Source organism: Stigmatopora nigra, chromosome 11, assembly GCF_051989575.1.
Source record: "Stigmatopora nigra isolate UIUO_SnigA chromosome 11, RoL_Snig_1.1, whole genome shotgun sequence".
NCBI lineage: Eukaryota > Metazoa > Chordata > Actinopteri > Syngnathiformes > Syngnathidae > Stigmatopora > Stigmatopora nigra.
The window spans coordinates 5,470,406-5,493,584 of NC_135518.1; the positions used below are offsets into that span (position 1 = coordinate 5,470,406).

General features: G+C 36.9%; 1 protein-coding gene and 1 long non-coding RNA gene across 3 annotated transcripts in view; both read right to left on the reverse strand.

Moving 5' to 3' along the window:
* The window catches only part of erbb4b (erb-b2 receptor tyrosine kinase 4b), a 131,775-nt gene extending 123,530 nt beyond the window's left edge, over window positions 1-8,245 (reverse strand). For both annotated transcript variants that reach the window (XM_077727408.1, XM_077727407.1), the window contains exon 1: window positions 7,822-8,245. In XM_077727408.1, the coding sequence (XP_077583534.1) occupies window positions 7,822-7,900 (79 nt within the window). In that variant the 5' untranslated portion in view covers window positions 7,901-8,245. The remainder of the gene's footprint in view (window positions 1-7,821) is intronic.
* An 8,705-nt stretch (window positions 8,246-16,950) lies between these two features.
* On the reverse strand, window positions 16,951-20,138 carry LOC144203837 (uncharacterized). Its single transcript, XR_013327770.1, has 3 exons — window positions 19,775-20,138; window positions 18,006-18,077; window positions 16,951-17,145 (listed from the first exon to the last, which is right to left on the reverse strand). It is a non-coding gene; the product is annotated as an uncharacterized LOC144203837 (long non-coding RNA).
* Window positions 20,139-23,179: the final 3,041 nt, after the last annotated feature.

Here is a 23,179-nt window from a genome sequence, read left to right on the forward strand (position 1 = left end):
AGACTGCAACAAATAATCTTACATCAGCAACCCATTCACCTTGCCATCGGGGGATAATGTCTCTCTGTGGGTGAGAGGTTTTTGGAACAAAGGCAGGCAGCTGAGAGCAGCATGATACAAAGTGTATCCTGTGCCCCCCCACCTCCTGTGTGTTTACCCATGCACTAGTGACTGGTTGAGATAAAGCACCTCTGTCTCAGGTAAATAGTCTAGCAAAAGATGGTAGAAATTGCACATTTGACTTTGATAACTTACTGCACCAAGTCAGCTACAATGATTTAATATAATATATGCAAACTTGATAACTCGGTGCCTGTCACGCAGGTAAGCCTAAACAATAAACTAATATGAACAACTGGAGAAGATAAATATGGAATTAGTGACAGTTTAAGAAATTAAAATCTATTGGTGATATACTCATTTAAAATCATAGCAGAATGATTCGACCCACATTATTGGATGTCTACCATCATTTTGGGAAGAGTGACAAACATTATTCTTAAGAGGTATGCATGATGAGCAAAAAATACAATCTAAAAGAGTACATATTGTGAAGAAGCTCATTATTTCTAAATATCCCTTTGTACCATTGACGTAATTTTACATGTACCAGCACCAGTATCAGTGCAACATTAGATGTATAGGAGACAAAAAAATAAACAATTAAAAATAAATATGTAATATAAACATATTTCTCATATTTGTACATGTTGAAAAAGATTCAACGTATTTATTTGCACCGTTAGTGAGCAGCAGTTGCAAAAAAAACGGCATGCAGTATGTTTTTACAGTCTTGGAAACAGCTGTCATTGGCATGGTCCCTTTCACTACACTGCAAAACCATTGGATCTATTTAAATGGACGTATTGGGACTATACCCCAACCCCTCAAAAAAAGCAACCAAGGTCAATTGCCTTTCCTGCTCCTCTCATCCTGTGCTTTATGAACCTTCACATCCAGGAGAAGAGAGCTGCGTTATTTCTACTCTATCCAAGGTGACTGCACCAGTGACAGGCACACTATTACTGCCAGGCAAGACAATCACTTCCCTTTAATCAGCGGTAATGCAAAACTGGTAAATAAAATGTCGATTTCTAGTTCCTGCCAGGACAGTTTTGAGGTAGTAATTGCATATGAATTTCAGTCATTGCATAAATTCAGTCACAATGTAGTCATATCTGCAACTACAACTGAAAAACAAATAGAAAAACATGCTTGAAGAGTGTTGCAAAATATTTGATTCTCAGAAATCTTATTACCAATGTAAAAGACAGCATTGATTTAGTAGTTAGTAGTCATTGATTTTGTTTATTATTGAAATACATACCTGTCAACATCAGGCAATTGTTCCCCTTATTGGTGATGGAATATACTTTTTAAAAATGTTCTTTTTAACGGTATAGAAGTTTTTATGCGGCGGACACACTTTGAAATTATCAAGAAACGTATAAAATACAGGAAAAATTATAAGCCGACGGATATGGCAACAAAAAAATAAATTACTATAGTGCCCATAGTTTAGTGCAATAAGCGACAGACCACCTACGATCCTTGTGAGGATAAGCAGTATGGAAATTTGAATGAATTTTGTATCCACATAGAACAATCCAATACTGAGACCTTCCAATACTTTTAACATCCTTTAAAACAACACATTTGTAAAGCCAATATTCAAAGACAAAAATAAAAAATCACCAAATCAAGATTTTGAAAGAACGGGGTGTGTTCAAGCCAACTTTATCTGATATTGCTCAAAGGCCGTCTGTAATTACATTGTAAATGCAGATTAGCTATGAATATTTTAAATGTCGATTACGAAAAGAGGAAAGAGACGGAGTGGAAAAGAGTTGAGAGGAAACTGCCTTTTTAGAGCACCCACATGGGGAACTGAATGAAAGGCTCATTTAAAAGGTGGAACTCCTCTTTTATACCAAGTTGTCAGCCTATTATCATCTTTTCATATCTTGGCTACCGTTATTAACTCTGACCAAAAATAGAAAAAGAAGAAAATTACAATAATAGCCACTCCTCCAAAATGGCACATCGTCAGTAAAGAGAGAAGAAAATAACATGGTAAGTCAACTGTCTTTATGTCACGCTTCGTTATCAATTTACGGTCATTTCAATTGTATGGAATTAAGTAGAACAAATCAAAACCAAATGTTATACGAGTTACAAGTATGTAGAACATTGCATTAAAGAGAGAAGCGCAGAAAGTCAATCTGCCACTCATTCTCCATAACCTTCAGTCATACACAGACAAACATCGACAGCTATCAAACATACAAGCAAGCGAGAGGTTTCCTAAAGCTTCGTTGTTGTTTTTTTTCTGCTATATTTTGAAATCTCCAAAAAATGTCTGTCAAAGGTTTGAGAGGCTGACAGCACTCTCTCGCCTTCAAGTAGAAATACAAGCGCAGACACTTATTGCGTAAGGAAAGATTCAATGTTGCAATATTTTCCGGGATCAAAATTTGTATAAAATGACAGATTTACATCATACACTTGAACAATTGGCAGATGGATTGACTTTTTCCAGTAACTTCAGTTTTATAGTGATAGTTTTGGGTATTAAAAGGTTAACGAGTATGTGTTTGAAGATGTTTTGTATATACATTCATTTAAAACATATTTGGTGTCATTTTATAATTTTATCCTCAGGCCTATACCAGCTAAAAATGTATATACCTTGAATTGCTTGCCAGCCAATCATATGGCATTATGAGACAAAAAGGGTACTCTCAAACTGAATCACAGATTGGAGAGGTTGGAATGTTCATTCAGCCAAACCACACAGTGAGTACCCAGAGAAAATCCACACAGGAATGGGGAGACCACAAACTCCACACTGAAGCCAGAATTAACCAGGGATAGAAGTCTCTGTGAGGCAGACTTGCAAACACCACTACTCCCCATGTACACAATAATTTTGTCAAATTACCACCTACAAGACTCCAACAAAGTAACACTTCCTCCTGTTACAATGGTTTTAAGATGTTTTTTCATGAATTAAAATTGGCAGCCATTGCCACAAGTAGGGGCTAATAAATATTCACACATTCATCCATCCAGGTTAAAATGGATTAGACGTCTATCATTGTTAGTTGTGCTGAATGAGTTGATCATTATTTTCTAATGAAGAAATACAATTACAGTATTAAGTAGAGACAAACATTGTGATAGCAAACCTGACTCAAATTCAAAGTGTCGTTGTTTTTGACCTTTGACCATATTCTATAATATTTGTGTAATCACTGATATGTATATATATATATACAGGGGATAAATAACAAATCAGAAAGTTGATGAATAATTAAATAATCAAATTCATATGGTTATCACCCTTCCACGACTGCACAGTGTTAGTATTTTGCACGTCAGCTAAAGAGAGACCAAAAAAAAATATTCGGATAACAAACTCTTGTCTATTTGATGAACTACATATTCTTGTTTGCCATTCTCCAGACGAATCATTTTAAAACAGCCATACAACAAGCTGGGATGCACCAATACCATTATAAAATCCTTCACACAGGATGCGTCTAACAGTTGACAATAATGATGATGCATGGCCTACCATACGGACATGTATTTTGCTAGTATAACTGCGTTTGATAAATGAGGTTATGGATCTTGTAAAGGTCACATAAAATATGATCCAATCACTTGTGCTGCCAGAAGACAGTCTAAATGTTGATGAACCCATCAACAAGTCAAATGGAGAAAAAAAAAATCCTCCAGGACAACAAAAACAAAAAGCAATAAGTAGTATGCCGGGGTAGTGCAAAGAGGGTGATCATAATAGCTGAAATATTACTAAATGAAATGACAATGAGGTAAAGCTCAAATAAGGGAGATTCTGACAAATACTGTTGCACTTGACTACACATTCTTTTCGCTGTTAGTTCATTTTTGGAATCATGAATCATTTTTTGGCATCCATTCTTGTCATTGCATGATTGATGCCAACGGATATGTGTGACTAAATTACTATCCGATTCCATTGGTGTAAGCAAAAAGATAGGATGAGTAAATGGAGTAGATCTGTTTTCTGCTATTAAAATGTATCTTAAACAAAAAGAATTATTTGAAGAAATGCCATAAGTCGCAATATGCAATAAGTCAATCGATCGGATAGTAGATGAAAAGAACAAGGTCGGTAATTTTCTTGGCTGCGATTTATTGCCGCTTTTTCTGCATGTACTCAGTACACGTGCATGTTAGAACTTTATCCATTGATTGTAGATGAGACTCCAGGTCCTTTCACAGATGTTTATGGGTGATTAACACAGCATAGAACTAAAGTTCAGACAATAGAAATATTGGAATATCCATACATTCAGACATACACATACATATAAATAAAATTTAATGCCACTGTTAGTGCTCCCACTCCAAAAAAATGGCCTTTCTTAAACCCATTTCCAAGTGGATGAGTCTAATGTTCTAACCTCCTGAACTCCAAATACTCCACAAAGTAAAATAGTAGCACGACATCATTGTTTTGTTAAGTGATAGCACATGTAAGCACATTCTGAAGTGTGGATGAGTGCAGTGCAGTGTGAGTGTAGGCCAGCAGGAGACAGAGTACAGGAGTAATCTCCCTGAAGCACTGCAAGATAGTACTAGTGCAAGTGCGCCCTCAGGTTCCATGGGGTTGCACAGCAGCATCATAGATTGCTGTCAGACTAAGCAGTACAAATAATCATCATGGAAAATCAGTACAAGGTTACTATTTAAGGGAATCATTATAATATTAATGAGAACGATCCAGTCATCTAACCAAAAGGGACTACATACTACTAAAAATATGTAACATATGTATATTCATAGAAGAAGTATAGGTGTGATGAATAATGAATTATGACAGCTAGTTCACCACCAAAAAAACAAGCAATTTGACAGACGATTAATCTCTGTTGTTTAATTTAAAATTGTTCTAATTTGGACTATTTTAGAATCTCAGCAGGAAATTTCCAGAGTCTACAGAACATCATTTACTTTGTAAAACAATTATCAACATGTGATCTTATTTTTATACAAAGGAGGTGATTCATAATCAATTCAAATTTGTGAAATGCCTGCACTATCAATTTCATATTTTGATATTAAAATGATATACTTGTACTAATCACAGCCAGTAATATATTGAATTTTGTTTAAGCAAAAATTCAAAAAAACATTTGATTCATATCTAAACAGTATAATTGAATTAACTAAATAATATTGCAAAACAAAATCAACACGAGTTTATTAAAGAAATAATGCTCAACTCATCAAATACCTAACGCCACGATAGACAGCCAATACATTTTGACAATGAGTGGTCAGAGTCGAAATGGATTTGACATATTTCCATAAATGGCATTATTAAGAGCTCTGTGATGACTTATATTGAAATATGTTGAACTTTGTGCAAGCACTAGATAAATAAAAAAACATCGTCGAGTTACACACTTATTTTAATGAAGTGTAGACAATAATATACGACTAGAAATCATCTATACTATTGTGGACATTCATATATAAATAATTTGGATCTCTTTTGCCCATGTAGCCTCTCTCCACACCACACAGCAATGCCGATTTTCTTTTCCTTTCTTTTTTTACAGAAAATATTCAAATTCAAAACGTATTTAATTTAAAAGACAATTCCAAACTTGTCTAAAAAAGAAAAGAAAAGGAAATATAAGCAGATGTGGAGCACAATAATGAGTAGATATAGTATCTATATCCACATTGCATTGACTGTACTAATTGAAAGAGCCCACACAAATACAGAGTCGGATGTAATGCCTAAAATCTTGTATATGGAATACATGAATATTCATAAATCGCAGCATTATCTTGAATGGGGCCATATGGCGTGGAATCAGCAGCTATTTGCAATTCCCAGCTTCACTGTTTAGAAGTGTGGTGCAATGCAGGAACTCTGTGGCCACTCAGCAGCCTGTACACATGCTTCCTAGCGACAAGTTTGGCTGCTTAGGTGACAAACAGTTTTAATTTAGCAAAGGACTACACAGCCTGAGAACATGTTCCATTTCTTTTCACAAGCTTAGCAATGCAAGATGTGTTGAATATAAATGGACATTAGAAAACACCACAACTGCACATAAGATGAGCAGCTAAAATTTAAAAAAAAAATGCTTAAATTGAATAAAATGTGTTGAGAACCCATTTAAGAAAGGAGCAAGCCTGGACATGTGCGTATTTCCACATTGGCGACCTCTAGCTCATTGGAAGAAAGGCACACATAAGCACACACACAACAGTGCTTCCATCTCGTTACCCTCACCGTGCCTCAAATTAACCAGTGTTTGCACTAGATTATTTGCATAATCTATTCGTTGTACATCTTCTGAGCTCTATTTAATTTGACGTGAAACACAATGAGGTGGTCTGCCTGTGCAAAAAAACAAAACAAAAAGGGAGGGGGCATAACACCAGCTGTTTGCCAGTGGCATTAATCAAATATTCTGGAAAATGACTACATCAGGTAAATGGCAGGTTTAGGTTTATTATATTTATGACTAATTATAACTCTGACTTTCCAGTTGTTCAAATCACTGAATACTCCACGACGACTGTCTTTCTGTGATATGTTTTATATACTAAATAAATGGTATTTTTCTGTCTAGACTACATAATTACAGTATCTTGTGGCATGCATCTAATAAAATAAAGAACAAAGGTCAGAGGCTTCAAAATGTGTACTTTGATCGTCACTCCACGTTTAAAATGTCACATAAGACATCCAGCATATGTTGGTTTCTTCCCCAGCAAAACCAGTATCAAAACACAACAACAAAAAACAAAAAAACTTGCAGGTCTTTTGTGTTTTAATATTGGTTTTGCAGGCTTTTCATTTCAAAGCAACATGAAGGAAACATGTATTAAATAAACCCATTCTTCTTTATTAACTCAGCTCACGTCATTGACAGCAATAGACGTCCATCCATTGTGACTATGAGGACGTTAGCAATCAAAAAACAATATTTGTTATGGTTTGGCACTCTGTTTGCAGGATATACACCTTACTGTGAGCTAAATTAAATAATATGACTTATTAAATACAAATATTTTCTTTTTTAATCAACGTTTCCCATGTACAGCTATGGACGTCCAATGCAAATCTAGACAATGAATTTGGATTGGCCGTCCATCGCCGTCAATGGCAGTGAACTACGATCACTTCAGGCCAATTTGGATGTGATGTCAATCACTGTCAATTGCGGTGAATGAGTTCAAGGCTAAGTGTCGCGGAAAATCCGAAGTGCGCTTTCCAGTGCGTAAAAGAGCGCCGTCGCAACGCACGTCAAAGTGAGGTGCACATGGTCCCCCCGGGAGGAGTTGCAAATAAAACCAAATAGTGTAATTTCACGGTAACCTGCTATAATATCACGCCGTTTGAAAATTGCATGTGGACAACAGTTCACTACTCCAAGCGCATCCCTGCAAGACTCGTGATGCGTCCACATTTTGGAGGAGCTGATCGGAAAACCTCATTTGCGATCATATGTTTGATTTTACAAGAAAAAGACGCAAGGTATCAACTTTTCCCCCCCAAAAAAGACCTAACCACTATTGTTTTGAAATAAAGGACATTTACAAGAAACATTTAAAATGATAAACATATAAATCCAAATATGGCAAAAGTACGAGACACGCACACAAAACAAGCTCGTCATGAATGCAAAAAGGACATCATGGACAAAATAAAAACAACAACCTCTTTCTCATTTTTCCCCACATCCATGCATACCCTCAGTGCGTCACTTGGTACCCGGAAAACTACGCGCACACATCGGCTTGACTCACCTGACTGTGATGAGCTCGAACCAAACAGGAGGCACATCAGGAAAAAGTCGAGGCAAAATAGGACAGTCGCTTGTTTCATTGTTGCGCTTGCCAGTTATTTCCTTTAAATTCACATGTCCAACAGCGTATCCTTGTTTAGAGCAACCTCACAACAGGCTGGCTCGTTTTTAAAGCCAATTCAACGGCACTTTAGGGACTTCACACGGGGTGGAGGGTGATTTTTCCCCCCTCTCCTTATTTACTAAGTTTGTCGGACTTTGCTTCTGGTAGATCACTCAATGTAAAAAAAAAACTGCTAAAATTGAAGCTGGCTGGCTAAACAAGTTTCCAGCATGCGCACAGTACAGCTTGTCTCAACAGTATAAGGCTGTATTCATGCCATTTCTCCCCCACTGGCCACTTGCAATCAGTATGCGGCGCCACGCTTGCTTTTTTTTAGACACACCTCCAAGTAATTTAGCTCCTCCCACTCAAATTGTGATTGGAACAGGTGGTTGACTATCAACTCGTGACCTACCAGAATCTTCTATGCCTACCCTACCATTGGTGTACCGTATTGAACACTTCATTTTAAATTCTTATTCTGCATCTGTCACTAGAATATGGTGAAAATTCATTCTGGGAGAAAACATTATAGTGTGTCAAACTGGTGGCCCGGGGTCCAGATCTGGACTGGTGAAAGTAAATCATGAGCTGAATCACGACTGAATGTTTTTTTATCCAAAAAATAAAATTGATATAAGTTCATCATGGTGCTCCAAAAGAAACCATAGCCCTATTCCTTAAAGTGGTTTAGCCCAGGGGTGGCCAAATTTGGAATCTCCCTCCTCTACCACACCTGGATCAAATGATCAACTCATCAGCAAGCTGTCCAGAAGCTTGATACCACCTCCTACTCATTTGATTCTGGTGTGTTGGTGGAAGGAGACATGCAAAACAGACTGGATTTAGGCTCTCAAGGACCGGACTTGGCAACCCCTGGTTTAGCCCAATATTGTTAGAAATCAGGGGTGGCCAAACCAGTCCTCAAGGGCCGGTGTGGGTACAGGTTTTTGTTCCAACCGATCCAGCACAGGCACTTTGTCCAATGAGGTTTATGCAGTAAACAAGAAGCACCTGACTCCAACCCACTGATTGCACTTGTACGACACCAGATTGTTGAAAGGATGTCCTCTTGATAGGTTGGAATGAAAACCCACACCCACTGCAGCCCATTGTGGAATAGTTTGCTCACCCCAGTGTTAGTTCCTTGCAAAATGGCAAAGAACCTTTTTTTTTTTAATCAAATGCAAAAAGAAAACTCTGAAACTCCCCCTACCAGGTTTCAATGAACTATGACCTACCGGTGCACAAAAAAGTATGCTGCCATCTTTTGGATAACTGGAAAAACTACATGAGTCAGCACAAGTCATTTTTTAAAATGATTCAACAAAGTATTTGTTAAACTATTAAATGAATCATATGTCTATTATTGTCATTGACAAGCAATTTAAATCTATTTCATCAATCTTCCTCTTGTTTATTATCTACAAATACTTGGCAATCATCCTCCCTTTTTTTCTTTTTAGGTCAACCCCTACCCAAATCTGTCCATAAATCAAGATTTGGGCCTTATTAAACATATTTGACTGGCACATGCCTTTAAGAAATGAGCAGCTATTACCACCAAAGGAGGAGAAAATAGTGCCACAAGATCAAATCTAACAAAGATTGGTTTTTTGCCACACTTTTTGTCTCAAACGGAGCTTCAAAAAGTGGCAGTCACATTTTTTTTCTAAAGTCATGACGTCGTCAACCATCAGTCAATTTAACCGACTCAAACGGAGCTTTATGAATATACTGGTCACCAATATCAAGCCAACTGAATTCAGACAGGTCCCAAAGAAATATGTAGAGTGAAATTTCCTTAGACAAAGTAGTGCTTTGGTCCCATCGTGGTTAAACCAAATTGAGTTATGTTTCAATAAAAGTAGTACTTATACCCCTATCTTGTTGCTCTAATGGCAAATCGAAGTCTTTTCAGGCAGGTGTTATAGATATTCCCTACCCAGTACTGGGCTGTGAGTCCATCATGGATGGTGAGTGTGCACTTGAAATGATCAACATGGGATACCACACAAATAATTACGTCTGCCCTTCCACCAAGAATGGCCTGGAAACAGTGATATTATGCCACGGGGCAGCTACATTGCCAAAAAATACCCAGGTGTTGTTAGGTAATTATGAAATCAAGGTTTGCTCTTCTTTTTTTAAAATACCGGGACTCAAATTTCTCTGTTCATTTCCTCCCCTCAATTTCTCTTCTAATCATGTTAGATAACGGTGGAAGCTTCAGGTCCCTTCCTAATTGGCTTTAGTTCTGTTTCACAAAAGCATTAGAGAGGCAGTGTCTAGGCCAAAGTGATTACTTGAATAAGGAATGTGGATCATAAATTGGATTCAGTATTTGTGATTGCCGGGTGAAACACATCGGGGAAAATGAATCACTTGTAACATCCCCCACATTATATACAATTGGTCAGGACAATTTAGTGCAGACAATTCACACATTCATTCATCCTCGCCCTATGTTTGCAGGGGGAGCTGGAGCATATCCCTGCTGACTTCGGGCCAGAAGCAGGGGACAGCCTGAATTGGTGGGCAGCCGATCCCAGGGCAGATTGAGACGGACAAACATTTACACTCATACCTAGGGGCAATTTAGAGCGTCCAATCAGTCTACCATGCATGTTTAGTGGAATGTGGGAGGAAACCAGAGTACCCAGAGAAAATCCACATAGGCCCTGGAAGAAATGCAAACTCCACACAGGAGGACCGACCGGGATTCTAACCCAGGACCCCAAACTGTGAGGCTGACGGGCTACTCACTTATCCGCCGGACCGCCCCGTATATTTCCTTAACCAGGCTAATGAAACTAATGAAAAATATCAAGACCAATATTATTTCATTAGCTGCCATTGACAGTCAAAATGGATTGGTCATCTATTGCCATTAAAGGCAAGTAATGAGTTCAGATAGTACATAGTTTTTGGTTTATTTTACTAGGAAAAGAACTACAGATTAACGCTTTAATCTATCAAATCAACAAAGTACCCCCTGAGTTGTTAGTAGGACTGTAAACTAAAGTAAAAACACTCACATAACTATTACAACCAAGTCCAAACTACACCACTATGCCATTATACACAACTTTTCTCCAAGTCACAGTTAGTCTGCCAACTGACTTTGAACAACATTCCACGGCACTCTAGTTCTTATTAAGTTGGACACTTCAGACTAGTTTATGGAATGCAGCAAGAAAGGCGTTACCCATTTAAATTTTTGCACGGTATCTGAGCATTGTTCTGAAGTGCTGATATATTAAAAAGGGTTGCAGTCATTAATTCCATTTTGGACGCAGCAACTCTACGATTTCACAGGCATTATAATTTCTATTATACTTCTTATTCATTATTATATTGCTTATTGGTGCCATAAGTAGCTCTCCAACTTAACGGATTGAGACTGTTTGAAAGGGAAAAAAAACATGGATCTGAAGTGTCATCATCATTTCTGAAATATTGACCTAGTACATCAAAGGAGAGACAGAAATGCTATGATGAATCACCAAATAAAAATCTTCCGAAGCAATTGAATCCAATGTGACAAAATTTTACAGGTACCACTGATTCTAAAATGTACTGTAATTGACGTCAGAGGTCGAAATGCATAAATCAGTGCTTTCCAACTTCTTTGCACACATAAACTAATTTTTTTTCATATATTTACAATCACAGGGCTACAAAAGACACATTTAATTTAAAGTTATACCCAAAAGATTTCATTTTTTTGCAACGCTGAAGTATTGTATTGCTACTGTCGCTAAAACATTCTCTTTCATTTCTACAGTAAGCTGTTTTGTTCTAAGATTTCGTTTGTTTGTTTTTTCTTTTGTTTTTTTTTTTGTAGTGTAAATAGCCCAGAGGTCAAAAAAGAGCTTTACAAAGTGGTATTGTACTTGATAGGCTGTTTTGAAACAAGTGACGCAGGCCTTTTCTCAAGGAAACAAAGTCACAAAGGGTTATTACCTTCCGAACCATATGCTGCCTACTTTTGCACTTTGAGAGAAAGACAAATGTCACACCGAGTTACAATATGTCCTCACATCTGGATATTAATCATGCACTCTGACCACATCCTTAAACACACACACATAAACACATGTATGTGCACAGTGACTGTTAATCAGATTCATGGTTATCAAGTACGAGAAAAATATAGTTAATTCTTGTTTTTACTAAATCCTTAAGTTCTACTGTCACCGTTAGTGATTTTGACAGATTGGACATCACTGTACCAAAGTCCACATAGTTAATGTCATTTTAAAATAAACAAAAAAAATGCAAAACATAGTTTTAATCCAATTTTTCTGTTTGTTAAGGTTTGTAACCAGACAACTAATGCTCTCATCTGTTTAGTTTTATTGCCGTGATAGTAAGCGTATTAGTTAGTAAATTAGTATTGATCCTCAAAAGATTGAAGGGTTTGCTAGAGCCTAACCAAGCAATCTTCGGGCAAAAGGCAGACTACACCTTAGGTTGGTCGCCAATCAGTCGTAGGGCACACAGAGAGACAAACAACCTTCCGCAATCCCCATCATAGTGCCACTAGTGGGAATCAAGCCCAGGCCTGCCTGCATTGAAGTCAGGCAAGTGAACCTCTATACTAGGGGTAGGGAACATATGGCTTGGGAGCCACAAGTGGCCCTTTTGATGATTGCTTATGGCTCTCCGCTAAATTGTGAGCTAAAATCTGGACATAATGAAACCTTTCTGCATGCATGCATGCATGCATGCATGCATGCATCCCATTGATTAGCATCAGGGTAACAATTTTGTCAGTCAACATAATTCTGGGACTTTTTCTACTTTAAATGTAGTGAAATGACTAAAAATGCACACGTTTTCATGTATTTTTACTTTTAGTAAATTCTGAATATGGCTCTCAATGAATAACAATTGAAAATATGATTTTTTTATGGCTCTCTCTGTCAAAAAGGTTCCCGACCCCTGCTCTACACCATGTGGCAGCTCATTGTTTGAATTAAAATGTTTTACTGAAGACTACTATGACCGAGTGACAAATGATGTATTGCCAGTGAAAAATTGTTAACAATTATGTTGGAACTGAAACAACCAGGCTTTAGCCAGTTGTTTTGGGGCTCAGTATTGCCAAAAATGCTCCAGTAAAAAAAATCCTTGTTTGTTTAAAATGTTTAGGTGATGAAGTATTATTTTTTCAATGTTGCTTGTAGAGTCCAAGGGTGTAAATACACAATATTTAGCATTCAGTAAGTTCCTGTGATCCGATGTTAAAGGAGCCCTTGTCAGATGCTCTTTTTCTCACACACTAGCGGTTCACTTGTTTGGAACTTGTAAGATAAATGTTCCTTGGTACTTACTTCATTATCTGAATCACTTTCAATTTTGCACTTAACTCAATACAATAATTTTAACAAGTCTTGACCACTGTTTTTCAGTGAGTCATATGTTCTCTGCCAAAATTCTGGCCTATGATTATGTCATCGGTTTTAACAATCAAACTCTTACAATTTTTTTACCCACAATTTGGATAGTCATTGGTTATAGATCTGTGTGAGTGTTGGAAATGTATTTTTTTAATATTCCTTAACAAGATTCAATCATTTATTAGAATGTAAAAAAAAGCATCACAGTGGAGAGCTATGGAGCACTTAAGAAAAACCACAGCTATAGCTTTATTGAACATAAAATATTTATTCTCGGAACTGTCTAATGAATACTATCCATTCATACATTTTGTGTACAACTTAACCTCACAAGGCTCGCTGGAGTGCTGGAGTCTATTCCAGGCAATTATTGGGCAGCAGGTAGAAAACTACCCAAACTGGTTTCCAGCCAATCGCAGGGCACTAATAATTATAGTAAAATATTTGTAACATGGCTTATACTTATTCTAGGACGTCCCATGTCGCTTATTCTCACCTTGAATTTTTTCGTTGTTATGATTTTTAGGGGCACAATTATTACTGCATTTATGTTCTTCTGAAAAACATTACTAGCTGCAATAAGCCTGAAGGAGGTGGCAGTTTACCTTCCTTTTTTGTATCCAATACATCAAAGTATTTGCCCGAGTGATAATCGAGTCCAATCCGTAAACATCCTTCCTTTGCTATAAGCAGGTTGTTCCTCCCCTGAGAGTTTCCCAGCCTTTATTGGGCTCCAAATGAGAAGTCATCCAATTGAATATGCACACACACACACACACACACACACACACACACACACACACACACACACACACACACACACACACACACACACACACACACACGCACACACACACACACACACACACACACACACACACACACACACACACACACAACTGTGGGCTCTCTAACTTTTCAGAAAATTCTAGCTAGACTTTTAAACTAAAAAGAACACACGCTGTTTTCTTTTTAAATATAGTGAAAAGGCTCTGTACATCTTTCTTCTGCATTATGAATAGTTCACTGATCTTTGAGAGCACTTTTTGAATCTCCACTACAGTCCTGACCTCATAGCAGTGGGTGGTAGTCCATGTCCGACCTCCAGGGTCAAAGGACCAGCAGACTAACTCAATGGGGGGTGAGCGAGCCAAGCTGCCCCCAGCCATGAATTCTGCCTCTATGACATTGTCTTTGTAGTCACATAAGCTATGAATAAATATCAGCTTTCAATATCACAGACACTGCAAATTTGGTGAGCATTGTGTAAAAATATAAAGTGACACCTTCACGCTAAATTCTTCCCAGATGATTGCCGTTTATAACTCTTAATAGTACCCATATAATGTAATTTGGGGATGCGATATTTTCATTTTACATTACGCTTGAAGAGACACCATCTGACAATATCACCCTAATTCTGTCAATAAGGTAATTTATTACTAGCATTATGAGAGGCAATGAGACAGTGTTCTTCTAGACATCTCTGGTGTCTTCTGTATGGCTAATCTAATACATAACCTCCTGATTTGTTTAATGGATGCGCCTTTGCTGCTACAAGAGACACGCCAATAAAAGTTGGAACCCTCTGGAGGCTATTGTGCCTCATAATGATGCCAGACGCACAGTGTGAGGGTTATGAAGCCATTTTTTCACACCTTGCACATTGTTTTGCTCTGTCAGTGGCAACTGTGGTGAACAAATGTAAAGCAATCTTTTTCCCAACATTGGAAAGAAAAACTTTTAAGGTGACTATAAGCCACATCCTGCAGGTATTAACCCATCCGCTCCCATTGAAGGGGATAGATGGCAAATACAATGAACTGTATTGGATGGAATTAAATGATCATGTTTCAATGCCATTGATGGTGATTGATGTCTAATCCATTTTGATTGGGAGAGGGTGAATGAAAATGCTAGTTAAATGGATTGGACTCAATCCCAATCAAAGTCAGGCACATTCCTGAAAAAACAATAACACAATTAAAATGTGCATCTCAGCTATAGGAACCTTGTTTAATAAAGTGAAATGACATTTCTGATGTCTATTAGTGAAGGAAAATTTAAACAGTAGCTGAACATTTCCAAAAGTCAGTGAAATAGCTTTCTACATGCAGTACTATTTTAAAAGTGAGTATCTCAGATTGCCCACGCATTGGCTACCTGCTGTGTACTATTGGAGAAGCCAGCTTTAATAGATACATGAAGTGAGACCGGTTTTATCTGAATCCCAGACAGCAAAAGATTGAACAGGTACAAAAACGACTATAAAGCACGTGTGCGTCTTTTCTAAGCTACTTTTTACCTGTGCCAATTGTATCAGTGTTTATGAACTGTATACTCATGTTGGGCCTGCTGTCATATGCCACACAATGAATGCCTTTGTAATTGGTTCATGATTAAATATTATTTTTATTTTCTCCATTATCAGAGGTCCAAGAAACAGGTGAGTTGCATATTTAAAAACCTTTGTGCAATCTTAATTCAATTGGAGAATATTTATTTCTTTTGTGTTATCTATTGATTTAAGAAGGCATTGGATTCATGTAGGTATATATAAGAATTGTTTTTTTTTCTGTTAGCAGGATGAGATTAATATTTTAAAACAGCATATCTTTGACAACAAAATCAATCTCCAGATCTACACCAATAACAGGCTACCGGTAAAATAAAATAAAATAAGTTTAAATGATTAAAAACAACAAGTTTACATGCTCGAGGGCTGCAAGTTGGAGCATCTTTCAAAAATTTGTGTAGATTGAGAGGGTAGATCTCAGAAATCACTCGGTTTAATTTAGAGTAGAAACAAAAAAGGCCAGAACCAGCCATCAATTTTCCAATATTGCTTATCTTGTTCTGCTGTTTTCTGTTGTTTTAACCCGACTGGTCCCAAGGTCAACCTAAGTCAAAGCTATCCAGATAGAATTTAGGAAAAAACCTACAGCTCCCAATTAAAGTTTGTCGATTTCGGCCCAAGCATTTAATAAGTGGCTTTATGAGTGGTTAATGTGGCCGAAACCATGTACTAAACTTAAATCAAAAGAATGTTTTTATTGACGTTGAAGGCACCAAATGCCAAACAGCGATATTAATTTCCTTAAATATTCAATTGGCAAACAACCATTTTAACATACATACATTTTCCATACCACTTATCCTCACATGGGTCATTATGGATGCTGTAGCCAATCCTAGATAACTATGGGCACAAGGCGGGGACATCCTGAATTGGTGGAAAATTGCAGGACATAAGAAGACAGACAACCATTCACATTCAAACTCATTACTTTTGGGATGTAGGAGGAAAACTGCGTATCCATTCAGGCACAGGGAGAATGTGCAAACTCCCCATAGGAAGGTACGAACCCAGACTCAAACCCTCAATCCCAGAGGTGTGGGGCCAACACGCTACCCACTCGGCCAGCGGGCCAGCCCATTTCAACACACTGACATATTTAATTTGAAACTATTGACTGAGCATACCAAGATCATTACCTTTTTAATGAGATCAGGTGATTGACACAGGTAGTTATCAGGTAGGTCCACATTTTGTGAATAATTTCTCATCAAACTCACAGAGTGGACTGAAACTGAGATGGCTCCGTCTGCAGTCTGGCTCAGTGAGCAATGAGCAGTGTTAGCCCATTACACACACATGATTACGTGGCCATTTCCTCACTGAATGAGTCTCATCAGAAGTCACTGGAGAAGCCACCAAGTGTGTAATTGTTTCCCATTAGGGAAAACATCCACTGCCACAGAGTTGCATCTCACTACAGAGTTAGCTGACAGAGTGAAGAATACAGCAAGGGCATTTCTGGAAAAAACCCAACAGTCCAAAGGTGTAATTTGTCTCTTTTTATTTGTCTTTTTTCCTTGGTAATTTTTTTTTTTTTTTTCAAATCCAAGATCCCAAATGTTAGTTTGTTAGAAAGGGCAATAACTGTCACAAAATTCGGCTACAATTAATTTTAAATAAATTTAAATCTTGGGACATTTTTTTGACTTTTACGCTTTGAAATATATTTTAACTTTGGCTCTTACAAAATATTTTGCTCTTTTAAAAAAGTGCTCAAATTCAGTTTATGGAAGGCATATTCAGACCATGATTTCTCTCATGAATTATATTTTGTTTTAATATACATAATATACAGTTTTATGTAGAGTAACACATAAGGATAGGAAATTTTCAGGCACTTCCCTAAGATTTTATCATTTAAGTATTTTACAAAAAAATTACCAAGGGACACTTAGACTGATTTTTCACCATAAGACTAATAGGAGTAAAAATTTTTAAAAAAAGCTGAATGGGAGCGAGTTTTTCCTTTTACAATGCTGACATTTGCTGGAGAGTGATGAAAGTACACCCTTCCCGAACAAAATAACTGCACTATATCTTAACATGGATGATCTTGTCTAATTTAAACATATATTATAATTTGCTTAATAGTGTATATATTAAAAAGGGGATTGAGATAATACGGAACCAAACTCCCCATTTAATTTAAGTAAAACAACATTAATTTGTACACACGTATGATTTCACTATATTTCCACTAGATGACAGTAAAAGTAAAGAAATGTGCCTATGAAATAATAGTACAAAAAATGCCCCTTAGTCCTAGTCTGGTAACAAAACTAAAATGTAAACCATTTGTGCAAAAGAAATACAATTACCCTTCATTAGGAGTGTGAGCGTGAATGGTTGTCCGTCTCCTTGCCTCCTAGGCTCCAGCACCCTCTGCGACCCTGGTGAGGATAAGTGGTACAGAAAATGAATAGTTTTTCAAATTTCAATTTTGTTTCGTAGTCATGTTTGTAGTAATGGTAGTAGATTACACTAGGAAGTGTAGGGCGTACTTTATATGACACAAAAAGCAGAGTATCATACTACTATGAGCAAGGTACACATACTATTTTCAGTATTAAGGTTTGACATTTTCTTAATTGTCTTTTACATATTTGTTCCCGAACAAAAAACTACAACATTGGGCTTGGCAGATAAGCAGCATTTGTTTGCCAGAGACACCATGGCCATGTGTGCTATGCTGTTTCTGAAAACCTCATAATCTGTCTTTTTTAGCCAGTCTTTTCATATTTCTGCCTAAAAGTTATTCTTAGCCATCAGTTCCAATACTGCTGCTCTGCTCTCGTCAGTGTCGGATTTCCCAAGATGGACCTTAAGAGTGTGTGGGTGCTATTGGCTTTTTATGGCTACTTGACAAACCTCAGCTAACAGTTTCTCCTGTGACATTACCAAACTGAATCAGTAAGTGCATCAAATATGCATTTAGTTTTTATGCCAAATGTCATGCTCTGCATTTGCAAAACTGCATATCACGACTTCGCTGAAAAAGCAAAGTGGAAGTTCCCCTACAGTCCTACCCCCTACGCATCCATTGCAACCTCGCACATGTGAGAACTCTGACCACAAATCTAGCCGCCATAACCCAGAAGCAAAGAGTTTGCAAAGAGATTTAAACCAAAATTACTCACTATCCTGTTGTGAGCATAGAAAAGAAGAGATGTTGTCAGCCTATCCTGCATGTTTTTGGAATGTGGGAGGAAACCAGAGTACCCAGAGAATACCCACAGAAAGTAATGTTAAAGTCCACACAGTGAAGTACGAAGTAGGATCGAACCCTCGACCCCAGAAATGTGAGACCAACACACTAACAACCCGGCCTCTTACGAATAAATATGCAATGGTTTATAAACCCAAAATGAGCTTTCCACATCCGATATTATGAGATAAAGGTTTTTTTTTTCTTTTAATTACCAAAACTAGTTACTCACTATTCAAAGCCTTAACACATCATCACATTCTTTTATAAATTTATAAATTTCATCATTTAATTATGAATTCAATTACACATTTGATAAATACACATTCATACAGAGTACTATATTCTCAAACGTTTGGATTCCATGTATTTGGAGTGAGTTGACGTTTTAAGGGTAGGGCAAGCATCCACCATGATCTGGCAGGAAAAACAGGAATAGGCCTTGTCACTTCATTATTGCACAACATTGCTAAGGATTCTCACTTGTCAGAAAAAAGACACCAGGAACTGTTCCTTGCTCTGCAATTTAAAACCATCAAAACAAGTCACACCACTTGTAAACCATCATGTGCTTTATTTACAGGTGTTTAGTTTACTGATTGACACAGTATACTGTGATTTTGTTGGATGTTAGCCAGCAATGCACAGAGTTAGTTCATCATGTGAATGTAAAATAAAATAAATAGATTCAACAAAGGTCAGATATAATAAACAGGAGAGAAGAAAACAACAACAAAAACATTTGGATTGTGTCCATACTTTTTTTTTGATACCTCAAGGCTCATGGCAATTCAACCTTCGCTTTAAAATGTAATTTCCAGTTTAGACTGTATTCCATTTGCTTTGTATTGTGTGGTATGTCGTGTGCTTGCGTATACATACCTTGCTGACTCCATGAATGCTCCTATTCCAATCAAAGAGTCATAAAGAAAAGGCTTTTGCCACGAAGGATAGAGAGTATGTACAATGTGAAAGACTCAGAAATAATATTTATCTTAAGTGCAGAAGTGTGTGTGCAGTTCTTCACACAAGGTCAATATGCGAAGGTAATGTGTTCTCTCAACTGTAACAAGTTTTAAGGCACAGTTACATACACACATTAACAGCAGATTGTTTTCCCACATTTGAAAATGCCTTTGTTCAAAGCTATTTAAGTTCATATTTGATGGGGCATTTCAACCAATGGAAATACAATTGTCAAACTGTAATTTCATTCATTTTTCCTCTGTAGCATGCATCTTCATAAAAAAAAAAGATAGCACTCACAATGATACTGACACCAGCCGGAATCAAGCCCAAGCATGCCTGCGCCGAAATCAGGCGAATGAACCCCTACACCATGAGTCGGCTTATACTTCCAGTTCCAACTGATATGTCTTAATTGTACTGCAACTGAAAACTCATTTGTAAATAATTCAATAATTATAAATATTCATTTACTATAAATTTCCTGAACTTTTAACTAAAAATATGTTTTTTTTGTCTCTTACAAACCTGAGCTCCTAATAAATATTTCCATTGGTTACTCTGCTAAAGCAATTTCTCTTTATAGCTATGAATAGCATCCCTATTTTTGATATGTTGGATTATTTTAAAATATGAATGTGGCTTTCCAGTTTTGATACTTTAACACAATGACAATCAAGTATACAACAAAGAAAATTATCTAACTGGTTGTTCGTCCCCTTGGCCTGCAATTGGCTGGCAATCAAAGTATCCACAACCTACCGCCCTTAGTTGGTTGTCATACCACTTATCCTCACAAGAGATGCGTGGGGTGCCGGAGCCTATCCCAGCCTACTATGGCAGCAGGCGGGGGACACCCTAAATTGGTTGCCAGGCAATTGCAGGGCAAACCCACGCAAGAACATGAATACTCCACACAGGAAGGTTCGAACCTGGGACTGAACCCTCGATCTCAGACCTGTGAGGCATATGCTCTAAGCATTTGCTCCCAGTTCACCCTTTGTTTGATCAATGAATCCAATTAATTGGAACACAAAAAGATACAATTTATGTAAATGCCAGATTTCCTGTGGGCCATTTTATTGTCAATTTGTAAAATACATTCTAAAACAAAATGAAAAAACAAAACAAGCCATAACAGTTTATGTAATGTACAGTACGCTGACAAAAGATTCTGCCTTTATCATTCTTTTGTTTTTCGAAGCATGATTTATTTGTACCGATGTGATAACAGAAAAGCATATTATATTTCACAGGTACAAGATGCAAACAAATATGCCTTCAAAAGATTTATGGTTGCTTAGCACCATGCAATAAGATGAGGTCGAGGAAGTGAAAAAAAAAGCTGCCAGTTGACTAAGATATCAAATTCGAAGATAAATTATGGTTAGTAACTTTTCTGATTTGATCTCTGAGGATTATGGTCTGCTTCCAATGATACAAAAGTTGCTTTCTCAAAGAAACGGTTTTGTAAACGGTTAGCAAATCATTTCAAGATCAGCCTTAAAAAATTTACTACTTTTGATTTCAGCAATTTTTTACTCAACATCGTGAATAAAACATTAGTTTGTGCATGACTAAAGTGCAAGGTCAGCAATACAAAACACATTCTTCACTTTTTTTTTCTCACAGACTGCCTCCTAGAGGTTAATATTCCTTCATTCACAGTGAAAAGCTGTTTAGCTGTAACTTGCATCTGCATTTTGTACTCAATGACCAGTCATTTTTGGAGCATATAGAGGTGTTAGTTATAGGTTTTGCAAGCTAATTAATGAAGTCAAAACACTCAAAACTTAAGTCTCAATAGATCAAGAATAGCCCACCTAGAACAAAGAATTCCTCAAAATACACTTTTTGTTGATTTTTTGTTTTAATTTAAAATGTATGAGACACCATTTAAGGCAGAGGTGGGCAAACCGGTCCTCGGGGCTGCTGTGGGTGCAGATTTTTGTTCCAACCGACCCACCACAGACACTTTAACTAATTAGATTTCTGCAAAAAGCAAAAAGGAACTGATTGCACTTGTCGGACACCAGATTGGTGAAAAGGGGTCTTCTATATGGGTTGGATTGAAAACCTGCACTCAGTGCGGCCCTTTGTGGAACAGTTTGCCCACCCATGATTTAAGGCATTATATGTATAGAAAGTACTCCCTCCCATACAGAGTTGGGAGATAACTTTCTGTTTAAAATGCTATACAAATTCTATTTACAGTGTTTAAATCCAGCCCACTCAATAAAAGCATAACTAAAAACATGAACTTTACTTAAACTAACCGAGAATGATTGCCCAATGCCAGCCATTACATTCAACAAATATGAATATATTGGTTTTTCATACTGCTTTTATGTAATTGAAAAGGATGCAGAAGAGCTTAAATTAAAGAGGCCAATGGTCTCTTTAAGGAATCCTTTCAAATTGGGTTGTATAGTTTGAAGTGTAAGTCCACAATTTAAGTGCAGAATTTGAATCAAATGGAATTTTATTTGTTACACTGGAACATTTAGTACATCCTGTACTATTTTCTGTCATTGTTATGTAATTTATTTGCTATCATTGTGACCAGTAATGATTGAAGTTTAATAGTTATGTACCAAATTTATTTTTATCTTTACAAAATATTTTTATTCTTCAAAGAATATTGAAAAAATAGTATATAAGGCAGTAAAATAATCCCCATGACACTTCAACAATAAATTTTCTCATTAAAAATATTGTTTGTAAATAAATCAACATAAAAAACTTTTTATAATTAAAACTAGACTTTATATTTCTTCCGCTAAGTTTTGATTGTCTTTCCCAAAACAGAAATAAGAAAATAAATAATACACCTCCCTGATGAAAATATTAATTTTCAGTGCCTTGAAAAATTTTGCTTTTGAGCCATTGATAAGCAACATGAATACAAAATTCTTTTCAAAGTGATGATTTTACGGTCTAAGACAGTGGTCTCCAAACTAGTCATCTGGAGCCGCTGGTTTTTGTTCGAACTGATGAGGTACAAGCAGTTTAAACAATCAGGTTTCTGCAAAAACAAGCAGCACCTAACAATAATCAGATTGATGACACCTTGCTACTTGCTTTGTTGGAATGAAATCCTGCAGTCATTGCAGCCCTTTGTGGAATAGTTTGGAGAACCCTGGTCTAATGGGAAATACACTATTCAAAGGGCAGAATTATCATTAAAAATTTGATTTGGTGTTTAAATTTGGTGGAAAAAAGCAGACCAACACTTCCCAGCACAGCATATACATTTCTTTCAATGAATAATCTTTCACTCTTTCATTACCAAAATCATATTCATGTACGTAGTATTGGTGC